This window comes from Perissodus microlepis, chromosome 2 (assembly GCF_051167445.1).
Source record: "Perissodus microlepis isolate ML-2025 ecotype Zambia chromosome 2, ASM5116744v1, whole genome shotgun sequence".
NCBI lineage: Eukaryota > Metazoa > Chordata > Actinopteri > Cichliformes > Cichlidae > Perissodus > Perissodus microlepis.
This window is the reverse complement of record NC_140462.1, coordinates 25,416,962-25,431,540: the sequence shown is the minus strand read 5'-3', so window position 1 is coordinate 25,431,540 and position 14,579 is coordinate 25,416,962. Positions and strand designations below refer to the sequence as shown.

General features: G+C 42.2%; 1 protein-coding gene across 3 annotated transcripts in view; it reads right to left on the bottom strand.

Annotated features, from left to right (window-relative positions):
- nfkb1 (nuclear factor of kappa light polypeptide gene enhancer in B-cells 1) overlaps positions 1-11,424 on the bottom strand; it is a 29,468-nt gene extending 18,044 nt beyond the window's left edge. The window contains exons 1-5 of one of the 3 annotated variants that reach the window (XM_084953343.1): positions 10,999-11,424; positions 7,667-7,713; positions 6,061-6,151; positions 3,701-3,741; positions 2,423-2,521 (exon numbers count right to left, since the gene is read on the bottom strand). In XM_084953343.1, the coding sequence (XP_084809469.1) occupies positions 2,423-2,521; positions 3,701-3,741; positions 6,061-6,151; positions 7,667-7,705 (270 nt within the window). In that variant the 5' untranslated portion in view covers positions 7,706-7,713; positions 10,999-11,424. The other 2 variants (XM_084953356.1, XM_084953350.1) reach the window with 2 other exon arrangements.
- Positions 11,425-14,579: the final 3,155 nt, after the last annotated feature.

The window sequence follows — 14,579 nt, the reverse complement described above, 5'->3', positions numbered from 1 at the left end:
GATCCACCACAGCTTATTTAAATGGCTAAATGACCTCCTCAACACTTCTTGAAGTTCTCCAGAGGCCTGGTGATGAACTAATCATTTGATTCAGCTCTCGAGAGAGACCTCTCACACGTGTACCACACGTATTGGAGAATCGTTTACGCTATCACTGACACTTAATGCCTGCAGCAGGTCCACTCCTGTGCCAATCACAGTGTAGTTATTTCACACACACCTACAACGGGATTTCAACTCAACCCTTCTGTCTAATGACAGAAGATGAGATAGGCTTTTGCTTTGCTACTAACTCCTCCCCAGAGACTTCCAGCCTTGTTGTATGGGATGCCTTTAAGGCCAAATTACTACTTATTCAGCAAAAACGAGCCGCTCATGAACAAAATATGTTAATACAACAAGTTAAACAGACAATTTTTAAAAAGCATGTTGAACTCAAAACGAGGCTTGACCTACAAACAGCATACTCAACTGAACGGCCACAAACCTGATAGATAACTGCCAAGTCTTCTTAAGGTATCTAGGGCCAAGTATTCTTAAACTTTCACAGCTCATGAAAAAGTGAATCATGTATTCAGGGACATCCTGATGCATGCTCAATCATCCAGGTAAGTAAATCGCCAAAAGTTGGTTCTGTTCATCTGGACGTCCAGATGAACAGAACCAACTTTTGGCGATGTATTAAAGGACTTTTACTCAGAGCTCTACACCTCAGGATCACAAACTAACTGCAACACAATTAATGACTTTCTAGCCAAACTTAACATTCCTGAAATTCCACCAGAACTTAAAACAGGGTTGCATGAACCCATGTATCAGCTGGAAGTGTCCTCAGCCATAGCTTTGATCCGGCAAATGCTCCAATCGGAATTGTTTCCTTTTGGAATTTTACAAACACGTCTTTACATTACTGTTTGCACAGCTTAGTCCAACCCACACTGACTGCTTTAAACTAGGATCTCTCCCTCAGTCATTACGAAGCCTGTTTCACACTATTAAGGTAAAGATAAGAATGTATATATTAATTATTATAGACCCATCCCTCTCTTGATCACAGACGGTAAAACGTGAAATCACAATAAAGCAAAGGAATTTCTGCAGTAGATAGAAGAGTACCTGATATTTAACTGTTTACTCTGTTACTTTGTTACTTCGATGGTCCCAAAGGAGGTTTTCATCTGAAACACAGTTCAAAGTCCAAAATCTATGACCTCCTTCACATTTCCCAAAGCCATCTGCAGTGGGGTGATTCTGGCCCATGGGCCATAAGTTTGACACCCCTGCTTTAAGCTGTATGATGGTGTCACACGCCTGTAAGTGAACACAGGCCTTTATGGCCTCAGTGTGTCCAGTGTAGTTTGGTTTTTCAGTTGAACAGGTTAAGGCCACATTAAGCTGGCCGACGGACACAAACACCAACAGCTGGAGACCCGACAGCCAAGCAGTCAGTCCTGTTATACTCCTGTGAAGGCTGCTTGAAGTCTGCCGCCTGGGACACGTGTAGTTGGTGCACTGTTAATGACTGTAAATTCTGTGAGTCTGTGCGGTAAAAAAAAACAGGCGAGCATGTGGACATCCACACGGATGCTCGTCATCAACGTCTGATGATGAAATTTATGGACTCAAGCACGCGTCACGTATAATCATGACCTTAAAACTAGCTTTGATTTTATTTTCCTACAACTAAAAACTTCAACTGGCAAGATGACGTCAGCCAAAATTAACCAAAAGGGAGCTGGTTTGATCCAATAAGGCTCGTCTTAACAAACAGTGAGCTTCAACATCAGCAGGACAGTCAGTTCACAGAGGGACCGCTCAGCCTCCAAACATCCAGGTGAGCTCGGTGTCATTATATTGATACTCAGGTATACAGCACATACAGCAGAGCAGGACTGGGTCTCATCGCTGGCCTTACTCTGTGTTAGCTTGTGAAAGCAGAAACAGTGTGATGAATAACTCATTTAATGGCTGCGTGTGTTATTAATAACTGTAGTTAAAGGAGCTCTGTGTTACTCTCACTGAACAATCACTGCGATGAAACTGATATAAACAATCATTTCCCAGAGCTTCAATCGCACTACGGCATTATTTTCACATTTCAGCTTCAGCTCAAAACAGGTTTAGTCAGTTTGACAACTTCAATCAGCAAAACGACAGAAACAGTCGGCCTGATGCCTCAGCAGTATTAAAGTCTCTGCAGGAAACTGTTTTATTTCCTCTTGCCGCTGCAGACAGAAGTGAACCACAATCTGATTTTAGTGCTCACTCTGTGTGCTTCAAACACTTCCTGGACTAACAAACTGGAAGAAAGTTTAAACGCTGCGCTCAGCAGGTGAGTCAGCTGACTGTAGCGAGTGCGCAGGACGAGGTTTACATTTGCACGTCCGACACCTGGAGAACAAGCGCAGACAGGAAGCGTTACCTTGACGGTGGGGTAGGTCTTCCTGTTCTTCTCGCTGGTGGCCCCCGGCAGACCGCCATGAGACGGCCCCTCGCAGCCGTACCTGAACCTGAAGCCGCGCTGGAAAACAAAGACAACAGTACACACCTGTATCAATGCATCAGCTGACAATCAGTCGCCTTGTTGTCCTAAACACACGTTCAGGTGATTATTCATTAAACAGGTGGGTGAAATCCAACTCTGAGACTCGCGATGCTTCCCTTTCTTCCTGTTGAGTCATCAGTGTTAATCCAGCTGAACTTAAAGGAGCTCTGTCATCAAATAAATATATACGGGCAGGGAGGGTGTGACATTTAGGGGGTGAAATTAGATTAAAGGTGTAAATGTTTAGGATTCAAAGCTCAAAAATTAATGGGAAAAACTCCACCCAAGTCAGTGCCCTCCCACTCCCGGGATAAACAGCGCCGCTAACACTTTGACCTTTCGTCCAAAAACATCATGGCGGTGACAGAAATGCTAATGATGAGTCTTTAAAATCAATGGGTGACGTGCCAACGGCTACATCCAAATTTACATACTTCAGTTTGACTGTAAATACAAGCTTGAACAGAAAGCAAGCAGCACCATGAGAAGCACGTTAAATAAAGATTTCCTGTTTAAAGTATAACAGAGAACATTAATGACCACAGACGGTCACTAAAATAGGTCTTATGAGCGTTAAATGTATTTCTTCCGTCAGTGTTAAAAATAACACCTGTAAGTTCAACACAGGACCTTTTAACACCTTAACATCCTTCACTTTAATTACTGACTCTTTAATGACTCAGGGGGGACCCTGTTATTGACCCCCCCCACCCCACCCCACCCCCACCCCCCACCCTCAGTCTTTGCTCCACTTTGCTGCACAACTTACGACCTAACTGTGTTTCACTGTTCCATTAAAGCAGCGGTCCCCAACCTTTTTTTGTGCCATGGACCGGTTTATGTCCGACAATGAGCCTCAACTCTGGCAGCCCGGTACCAAACGACTCATGGACCAGTACCGGTCCGTGGCCCGGGGGTTGAGGACCGCTGCATTAAAGGAAGTGACATCAGAACACGGTCAGAGTGCCGTTGCAGTCAGCGTGACCATCAGCAACAAAAGACAGGAAAAGAAAACAGCAGTAGTTACAGGTGTGACTTAAACAGTCATCCTGTACTAAGTCATTTCCCTTTTTTAATTCTAAATAAAACCAATTTAAAAATAAACTAAACCCAGCGGTCAGTCGTCTCTGATAAGACAGGACAGGTGAGCGTTACCTGTTTGGGCTGCTCCACGATCTGCAGGAACGGTCCGTCCACTGAAACCACAAAGACTCAGATTCAGACTCAGATTCAGATTCAAACACCTTCTCATACAGCTGATTTGTTTATTTGAAAATTCGTTTTGGGGTTTCAGACAATCGAGACATTTAGAGGTGTCAGAGAACTTATCTGAGATATCTTACACATGAAATAAAGACCGAGCTACGCTTTTCTCTACACAAAGTTTCCCTGGGGTATCTGTCACCCCTCATCCTGGGTCTGGTCTCTGGTTTGTCCCCCTCAGACAAGCATCTGCTGACCAGCAGTGCTCTAACCAATCCTATTCAGTTTCAGTGATAAGACTCTTTGAGCTGCAGACCATCAATATTAGAGGGAGAACCCCAACGATCTCCTGTGAGCAGCACTGTGACACAGTGAGGGGAACTCCCTTCCACGGTTTGAGGTTTCCACGGTTTAATAACCAAAGATTATTACAACTATGTCATTATTACTGATAAGTAGACCGTAAAGAGTGTTTAACCAACATTTCAGTTTGAGCTCCTTTTTAACCTCAAACTTTTGTGATGTGCAATAAGAAATGTTTTGTGTGAGGTCATTACCTGTGGTGGCGTCTCATTTTTTTCTAAACTCTCTTTTCAGAAATGTTTTATGTTTTTTTCTGTTGTGTTTTTTGAAATGTCATCAGTTAAAATATGCATCTAATAAGTAGGAGAATGTAAAACATCTTCCCTGAAATCTCGTCTCATTTGCTATCAACATCCTGTAAAACGGCTTTCAAGAAATCTGTACGCGACAGTGTTTCGAGTGTCTGCGCTTCGACTGAAATTTCGTGCCACCTGAAATGTCTTTTGCAGTGATCCTTTCCCGAATTGTCATTTGTAAAACTCGTAACGCGGGCATCTTGCACAATGTCGATTTTCTAAAACGTTGAGATTTAAACGTCATCTTTCATTCAGTTTTTTTGATGACACATTTTCTAAAATGTCACGTTATGTTTAATGTCTTTTGCGACATATTGTGTTTCATGTCAGGTTTCCCGTCATGTGAGATTCTGTTTAATGTCGGTGAAATGTTGTCTCACATGAAATATGAACTGTGAAATGTCGACCTTGTTGCGTTTCCTCTGCCATCCATATGTGCAGGAGAGACCGGTTGTATTTTTCCACACGTTAAAAGAAGAAATGCTGTAATCGCCACTTTCTGTGTACCACTGTAGCCACATGTAAATGTAAAGAGGAGCCAGTTTCCCCATGTGAGCTACACCTCTGTCTCTACTCAGAGAAACGATGTGTTGATATTAAAGGGAAGTGAGAGCTGAGCTGCCGTCCCACAGCCACCACAGAGGACACGTCATGAAACTCCTCTTTCACTTTACCTTCATTTTTTCCCCCTCAACAGAAATTCACTTTTGCAAAAAGAAAGTGGAGTTTCGGAAGTTTTTCCTCCCCAGCAGCATCTGTTCAACCTGTGTGTGGTTTTAATGTTTCTTTCACACATGTTATAGAGCCTTCAGCTTCTGTCTGAACAAAGGCTTCATTCATGCCGTAACGGTCCATATAAAGCTCTCATTGTCTGACATAACAGTCCAAGTCAAAGTCCATTTGTCTGACTTTTCCTGGAACTTTAAACCAAATCACACATGAAATTTATTGTTGGGGATTTTTTGGTACATAGTTTTTTTTTACAGGGAATACCAGTGCCATAAGTCTTAGTGGGTCCCTTTAAATTTTGAGTATTACCTAAACAACAATGATACGTGTGGATATAACGACCACAGTCAACCAAACGACGAGTGTCAGGAAGCAAACACTGCAACAGGAAAAGAACTAAACTGCTTTTCAATCAGGCTTGAGTATGTAAAGTATGAGCTCAACACAATTACACAAATGGGGCAGCAGATACTTTATCTCCACCTGCGTGTTTTTTATTTCATGCTAACCACACAGTAATAACCTCAGGAGGGTGGAGTGAGTGAGACCAAAGGAAACCGTCTGAAAACAAAAGACCTGACAGCTTTTGTGGTGACGGCAGGAGAGACAGGCGTGATGGTTGCGTGACAGTGTGGTATTTTTATGCACGAAGATTAAGCCGTCATCTCAAAATGACAAGTTTAAGAGATGATTAATGCCACCCATGGCTGCTCTTTTTTTTCTTCAGAAATTATACTATTGTTCAGAAACAAAGGGGAAATCCAGATAAAAACAACACAACACATTCAAAGTAAATAAACTCTGAAAGTACAGAGGTCAAATCAAACCAACAGGAAAGTACTACATGACGTCTTATTGTTGGACCAGCAGTCTGAACCCCAAAGACACCCACTTTAAAGATAAAGCTGACGGTGTGGGACACACCTGCAGGACTCTCACCTGTCCGCAGAGACGTCTGAGGCATCGCAAAATGTGGAAACTCCCATGACGGGTCCATCATGATGTTATCAAACATCTGCAGTAAAGACAAAAACACAAAGTCTGACTTTAGACTTAAATAAACACAGGAAGACATTATTATTATTTAGTTCTTGTTCTTCACATGTGTGCAGCTTGAGTGATGTTAACTGCAATAATTCATGTTATACCAAAGAAACAACGGTCCATTAACGAGAACAGGACAGTTATTAACAGCAGCTCGGATCAGAGCCCCACATCAGTGCTTCTCAGGGTTCAAGCAGAAGAGATACCCCAGCATGGTCTGTTCAAAGAGACTGCATGAATCGGTGCCACAAAGGAACCACGACCAAGGAGAAAGATCAATAAGAAGGACGAGGAGAAGAAGACAAAGAAGGAAAAGAAAGCACTGACATAGATCAGGAATATACAAGCAAATCAAGAAGAAGAGACAGATCAAGACAAGGAAGAACAGGTATAAGACCACGAGGAAGACAAAGACCGACAAGTAGAAGATGAAGCTGTTCAAGAAGATTAAGGCCAAGAAGAAAAAGAAGAATAGGAAATAACAAGAAGAGGGTGACGATGTAGACGAACATCGAGAAGAAGATCACGCAGATGAAGAATATAATCAATAAGAGCTATACAAAGACCAAGAAATACAAGGAAGATGAAGCTGGAGAGGAGGAAGGAGTTGAAGATGACAACCAAGAAGGAAAAGATCAGAAGAAGATCAGAGGAGAACCACAGAAACAGTAATGATCAAAAAAAGCTAAAGAACAACTGAAAAGTGCTGCGTGGAAAATGTTCCAAAGAAATGAGTTACTGTAATCACATTACATTTGTGTCTAACACAGTAATAGAAAGTATTAGTGCACTAGGCTCGATGATCAGCACAGGTAATCAAACAACAAAGCTGCTGGCCAATCACGTTCTTCAATAATCTGCATGATGTTGGACAGAAGTGACTCAAAGAGCCTTTTTATGGCTCCGTTCACGAGGAAGAAGGAACAAAAATAGCAGCACAGTTTCCTAATGTTGAGGATCGATATTGATACTGTCTCATTTACATGCACACATGTGAGCACTTCCCACTTTAATACCGCTTTTCTAAAAAGGTTGTGATACCTTGATACTGGTGTAGATCCAAGTATTTCAAAGGGTTTAAAAAGGGGGGAGATTGTCTCCTTCAGAGCAGAAATATGGGCTGTTATTTGTCAGCCTGCAGAAACTGTGACATCTCCCACTGGTTATTAAAGTCATGTTTTTGGAGCCTGCTGCTTTTTTCATCATCATTTTGTCAATGACATCCTAAAACAGCCCTTGCTTTGTCTCCCTTTCTGACTACAAAAGGAGCATAATTTACCAAATCATCATCATATTGGGTCAAACACGACTTAAAATTAGTAAATGAGACTATAAATGCATCAGGAAACTGTTTACTGAGGTCACAGAGGTAAGATCATTTTTCCGCAGACCTCTGTTCTCTCTGACTTCTCTTTATACCCAGAATAGTCGGCCCCAAGCTGGACATTATAAAAAAACATGGAGGCTGAGCCCCAGGTGAGTTTACCTGGTTGGGAGTGTGTAGGTAGTGGTCGTCTCCGGCCATGGTGGCGTCTGCAAAAGGTCGAGCAACACGTCAGTTAAACCCACGGAGTGACATCAGCGATTATTATTATGAGTAAGACACCAGAATGACAAAAGTGCTCTGTTCATTCTTCTTATTTTTATGTTTTCTGCTCATCACAACACGTTTAATTATAACTGAGGCTTTTTATTTGCACTCCTCTACACAACCGTCTTCACCTTGAATTAAAATTCTACATGAGTAAAATGACTTACTCTCTAAATACTCTACTTTCTGTTACAACTACTTCATTCACAACTTTCTTTTTTCAAAGCGACCATTAAAAATGATCAACTGCAGAACTGCAACAATTAATGGTTAATCTCTTATTTTAGCAACAGAAAATTTACTGAAAGCAACTTTATTGACCGTTTATTTGAGGGTTAAAGGCCTTTTTAGAGGTCAGCAGTTACTTTGAACATTTGCTAAAGTTTTTAATTTAACCAGAAACTGCCGACAGCTTTTTCCATCCTCTCTCTCGTTACGTTTTCCCACATGTTGGGAAGCCTTTGTGCACTTGCAGTGACAGAACAGTGGCATTATAATACTATTTCTCTTCTCCTGTTTCTCTGTGTGCTCCACTCCGTGTGTGAGGAGGTGCACCCACAGCGAGACTGAGACCAGGGACAGGAGGAGTACCAGCAGTAAAGACTCTCACACTCAGCTCAAATACAGAATACATTTGTAAATGCATTTTTCTTTTCTTTTTTTTGGCATATTTTATTTTAGAAAGTTAGAGAAGCAACATTAAGGCTCAACCTGATGTTAGCGTGCAGATGAATGGCGTTGAAAGTTGAACTGGTGCATCCCTTTTCATGATGCATATAGGCCTGTAAATGGTAAACAAACTGGTTCTTAAAAACTGCATTTTATACCTGACCACTTAAGAGCAGGGGTGGGCAGATGTGTCTTAAACCAACACAGCTGAATTAAATTGCTAAATTACCTCCTCAGCATGTCTTGAAGTTCTCCAGAGGCCTGGTGATGAACTAATCATTTGATTCAGGTAAGTTGACCCAGGGTGAGATCTAAAACCTGCAGGACACCGGCCCTTGAGGCGTGGAGTTGCCCACCACTGACTAAGAGAGGCCTGACCTAGAGGCCTTTATAAAAGTTGCCTTTTTGTGTGTCTTAATGCAGTCTTTCGACCGATATTAGAGTGAAGGCCATTTCACTTGTATGTCACTTCCTCCTTCACTTAACACCTAAGCTGCTTTCACTGCAGCCCAGAAACCACACAACAGCCCGATCACACAGTAAATGGTCTTTGAAGGCATGCTGTTGGACAGGAGCTGGGGGGGGGGGGGGGGCTGGTTTGGTGGTGGGAGATATAAACCTGCTGCACAGGTTTCACCTGACAGCTTTTAGATGCTTAAACAAGCATGCAGTTGTTATTTTTAACTGGAACTCAGTGGCTGTTATCATTATTTTGGAGCTGTGTGGATTAATGAGCGTCAAACTACCAGTGAATCTGTTAGAAACTGCACCTCACTTCACAATGGGGACACACCACTGACACTTTTTTGTTTGCTGTTTCAGTCATGCTAAATAAGGCTTTGATAAGTCCTTTATAAGGAGTAATAAAGAGCTAATATCATAGTATTTAAGCTGGTAGGCCGGCTTTGGTCTTGTATTAGAGTATTTCAGGGAATTTGGAAATTCTTGTACCAAAAAAGAAGAAGAAAAAGAAGCAGAAAAGAAAAACATGGAGACAGTCCTTATTGCATTAGAATGAGGAATATGTATTAAGGTTGTTGATTCAAGAGCACAAACTTTGCTGAGCAAGCTGTGAAACATGCAGGCAAAAAACTAAATGTAAACAGTTGACATGACGGCAGTAAACACTCGGGCTTTAGTCCCGTTGAGAAATTTACCTGCTGACTTCTAAAAACGTGACTATGGAGGGAAACACTTCCATCTCAGTTCATCACACTGTGAGACCTCCAGAACTAACCTGCAGGAGTAGGCCAGGTGTCTCCAGCAACTAACTTCCTCAACGATTATTGAAATTTGAGCACCTTTGAAGGTTTCCTCATTTTTGCTTTCTTACGCTTGTGCACGTGTTTCTCGTGAGTTTACCTGAGTTTTCTCCTTATATTTATCAATTTTTATCCTTTTCCTCAAAAATTGGATTTGCAAAGTGCACATTTTTCTCGTGAATCTGCAGGTCTTTCATAAATTTGCCTCTTTTTTGGCCATCTTATTAAATGTTTTTTGGCTGTTGTCGTTTTTTATTGTCAGTTTATTAATTTTATACCTTGTGAACTGAGTTTTCTGTTCTCGGAATTCACTCTTTGTTTATTATATATATAAATATATATTTAACCTTCGGTGATACACAGTTTGTAATACACAGTCGTATATACCCGATAATAACTACTGATTATTGATCGCTGACACTTGTTACCTGTCAGCAGCATCGCTCGTCCTCGTTCTCACGAGCGTGCCTGTGTGATCTACGTTAGCTCTGCGGCTAACAGCTAATTAGCTCCTCCGGGTTGTTGTTGTTGTTGTTCATGTGGCTAAAGCGGCCGTTAAAGCAGGCAGACTGTTGGCCGGCGCTTCCACAGCACCGACCTCAGTGCAGCTCGGGTCTAATCTCGGGCTTCAAGTCAAAGCGAGCCCCGTCCTCGCTAACCGCTGCCTGTCCTGGCTGCCCGGGAGCTAGCCTCGTAGGTTCCGTATGCGGAGAGGGTAACACAAAACTTCGTATTAAAATCTGCCAGTTACACCGTCCTTCGCTCTTCACTTCGGTACACCGAACATTGCGATATAAATGAATAGATACCAGAATCAGCCGACCCCAGTCATTTATTCGGCAAGTCTAAAATCCACACAGCAGTTCAGTGTAAATAAAAATGTCGTTTTAATTATTTTGTCAGTTTAACCATTCTGCCCTTTGGCTACCAAAGACCAGAGCGAGTTAAACGAGATTAAAAGTTGGATTAAAGTTCAAACTTTCACTAACCCGAGATTTTGATGTTTGATTAATCGTGGCCGAATTAGCTGGTGGGTGTTACAAACACGTAATGCACTTTAACGGTGACGTGAAATATTCCCGAGGCTACTGACATTACAGAAAATAACAGCTTACCGTTTTTAACATGGAGTTTGGCCCGGGGTCCTAACAGTTACCTGGCTAATGAGGAAGTAAGCAGCAAAACAAAGCCAGCTGCCAAAGAGTTGTAACGGGTCCCGCTGAAGTTGTGATTATGAATGGAAACGTGCAGCTGGCTGGTTAGTTTAGTTAGCTGGTTAGTTAACCAGGCTGTTACCTGTTTCGGTCGGTCAGGTGAAGAGTTCTCTTTGAGTGACAGTCCTCCTCAGTTCGCTTCACTTGTGCACATCACTGCGCCATGCTGAGCTACCGATCCATCCACTTTACCCGGAGTACGTCATGACGCGACACGGGCGCGTCATTACACTTTAACAATTTTAATGAACAATTTTAATCCGAGTGGGATTATAATCCAGAGGGAGCGACAGCAGTCCCGCAGGTGACACTGACTGACGATTGTCAGTTGAAATAAAGTTGACTTGATTTCCTTCCCCACTGGAAATTCCCTGTGACGTCCAAATGAGGCAGAGAGCGGGGAAAACCACGAGGTCTCACTTCGAGAAGAAAACACAGTCTGAAGAATATGAATCAGAAACCGAGTCCTCCTGTTTCACCTCAAAAGAGGAACTGAGCCCAGACAAAGCAAAACGTGTTGAAATACACAGTAACAGCTCAAGTTACACACATAGGTTAGTAATAATTCAGTCCTGCATTAGAAATACCACAGTAATACATTACAAAAGTACTCCAACTCCATACAGACGCATTAGCCTTGAGCAGTGTTGGGGAGTAACGTTACGTATTTAAAATACAAAATATGAGTAACTGTATTCCGTTTCCTTTACCGTTTAAAAAGGTGGTATTTAGAATACAGTTACTTTGTTGAAATAAATGGATTACACGGCGGTACTTCCCTGTTTCATATTGTGGCGGGTCAGGCCTGTTTGGGTTTTGTTTGACAGCTACGTTCTGTTGTTCCAGGTGGCAGCGTTACGGTTGCCATGGTTACAGGGTGACGCTCTCTCTCTGCGTGTTTCCTGGGTGAGAGAGGCCTTTTTGTTGTTGTTGTGCTAAGCTAATAGGCAGAATGCTACCGGTATAGCTCTAAAGAATGTAGCATCATAGGCAGTGTAGTCCGTGCTGCAGGGAGAATGGACTGCCATACACGTTATGTGTCTGTGAGCGCGAGGAGGGAGAAAAAGGAAAAGTACGAGCTGTCATCGAGCAGAAATGGGAGCTGGAAGCATGTAAATATAATAATAACCACTGCAGCCAAGAAGAGTGCCTGACGAGCCCAGTTGTAAGTAAGCTATTAAGACTCGACTGTACACTGTGTTCGTGTTTTCCTCCAAAAACAATAAGTTCCGTTGGAGCAGCCTTTCAACGCCTCTCTCTGTCTCTCGCTGGCAAAGTTGACCCAGACAACAAAGTAAAGCTATTTTCCGGCTACGAGCCCGACACAGAACCCACCGTATTAGCCAGAGGTCCCTTTACCACGGTTCGGAGCCGCGGACCTTCAGTAACAGTAATAAATCACAGCAATAGTACATTCATGTAGTTGTAAACAGCATGATAATATATTAAGTAACGTATTCCGTTACGTTACTCAATGAGAGTAACGTAACGGAATACGTTACAGAATACAGACACACGAGAAAGGTTTTGCTACAGGACAGAGGTGGTACAAGTATAACTTCTAGGGATCTTTTGTAATAACAACAATAATAACAGTAAAAACTTTTTTTTAAAAAAGTTTTACATCTCAGAAATAATTGGAATTAAAATTAATTTATGTCATTCTTCGAGCTGATTCGTCAAATATGAACAGGGACTTCCGTCTAGATCGTCTTTAGTTATAAATGCTGTACTTAAGGAAAGGTACAAGAAAATACCCCAGGGCCCGGTCACAGGGGCAGCAGTCTGAGCAGAGAAGCCCAGACCTCCCTCTGTAGTCACCTATCGCTCATCCGAGGGAACGCCGAGCCATTACCAGGTAAGCCGAGAGACATAATCTCACCAGTGTGTCCTGGACCTATCCCAGGGCCTCAGAATCAGATACCTGAATCACCTGAGCTGGCTCTACTCTGAGTCCCTTCAAAATGGCTGAACTCCTAATCTCTAAGGGAGAGCCCAGCCAGCTTTTGAAGAAAGCCCCATTTCTCCCATCTCATTCTTCCAGTCACTACACAGAGATTGTGACCACAGGTGAAAGTAAGAACGTAAATGGGCATTACACTCAGATCTCTCTTTTGCATGACAAACCAGTACAAACCAGAGTCCACATCACAGACATCTCCCGCTCCACCCTCCTCTCACTTGTGAACAACACCCTGAGGCACTTAAAGTTCTCCACTTGGGTCTCTAACCCAGAATGGGCACTCCACCCTTTTCCTGCTGAGAACCATGCTCTTGGACTTGGAGGTGCCGATTCTCATTTGTCGTGTTTCACTTCTGTCCATAAAAACTATGAACTGAATCTGTGACAACACCCGCTCAGGAGGAGTCCGACTTATTACCAGTAATGTGGTTGTACGTGGCTCATACAGGAACAGAATGGTTCATAAAAACGGGCCATACAGCTCTGACTCCTGCTGGTCAAATGATTTGTCCAAGTCCACAAAGCACATGTAGACCGGTTGGACAAACGGCCAAACACCCTCAAGTATCTTCGAGGATAAAGAACTGGTCCAGTGATGGACGAGTTGTTCCCCTCGTCACCAAATTTGCTTCCTCTACAGAAGACATGTCAGTGGGATTGAGCAGATCCTCGAAGGCTGCCTCCCACCACCCGACTGTATCCTTAGTTGAAGTCAGCAGGACCCCACCTCCACTATACACCATTTTAGTGGAGCTCTGCTTTCCCTCCTCAGATGGTTTGCTAGCAGTTGATATGGTGGAGTAGGGCCTCTACTCTCCTACGAACAACTGAGCTCTGCAGGCTCTGAGAGAGTCCTGGCACCCCTTTAATGAAGCTCATTTCTACTGTGTTAGAAGTACCTCAGTGTGAAGTACAAGTAGGAGTACAGAAACCCTATAGGGACTTATTAGCATTACCAGATATATATGTATAAAAAAGAATTCTGTAAAAGCAGAGATGGCAGAAAAGTAACTTACAGGGGAGAAAGAAAGCTTTTTAAAATGTGGTTTTAGGCAAAATCTGAATTTTATTTCTGTGTTTTTCTTTCCCAGAGACAAATAAATATCAACTTATATAACACTTCGAGATAACTTCCCAAATAAGTGCCCACAGGTATTGCTGAGATGGCTGGACTTTGAAAAGTCCATCCAAAAAGATAAATAAAAAATATCCATCCAATAGTTTTCGTAAGTATAGAAAAAAATTAAAGTTCTGTTTTAGCTCGTCTTTAAAAAAAAAAAAAAAAAAAAGAGGTAAAAGCAGTGTGTTTATTACTAAAACTACTTCATTACAGGTAAAAACCCTCCTATTAAAGTACAAAAATGGCCAAAGTATTAGTAATGACACCATAAATACTCAGGTACAAATGAACAAAACCACAGCAGGTGGTTCAAAGAAACAGGTAAAGTGTACAAGCACAGTAGCAAATGGTAACACGTTTCGAAGTACAAATTAAAAGTACCACAGTGAAAAAACACAGATAAGCATATAAACATATATTTTTAAACACATATTAGTAATAAGACTTTAGAGAGAATTCTGTAGCAAAGATGGTAAAAGTATAACTTTGAGGGCGGGAAAAAAAAAACGTATCTAGGGGCAAAATCTCTGAGTTGTTCTAAGTTTGATGTTCCAGAGACCAAAGAAATTCAAATCAGGTT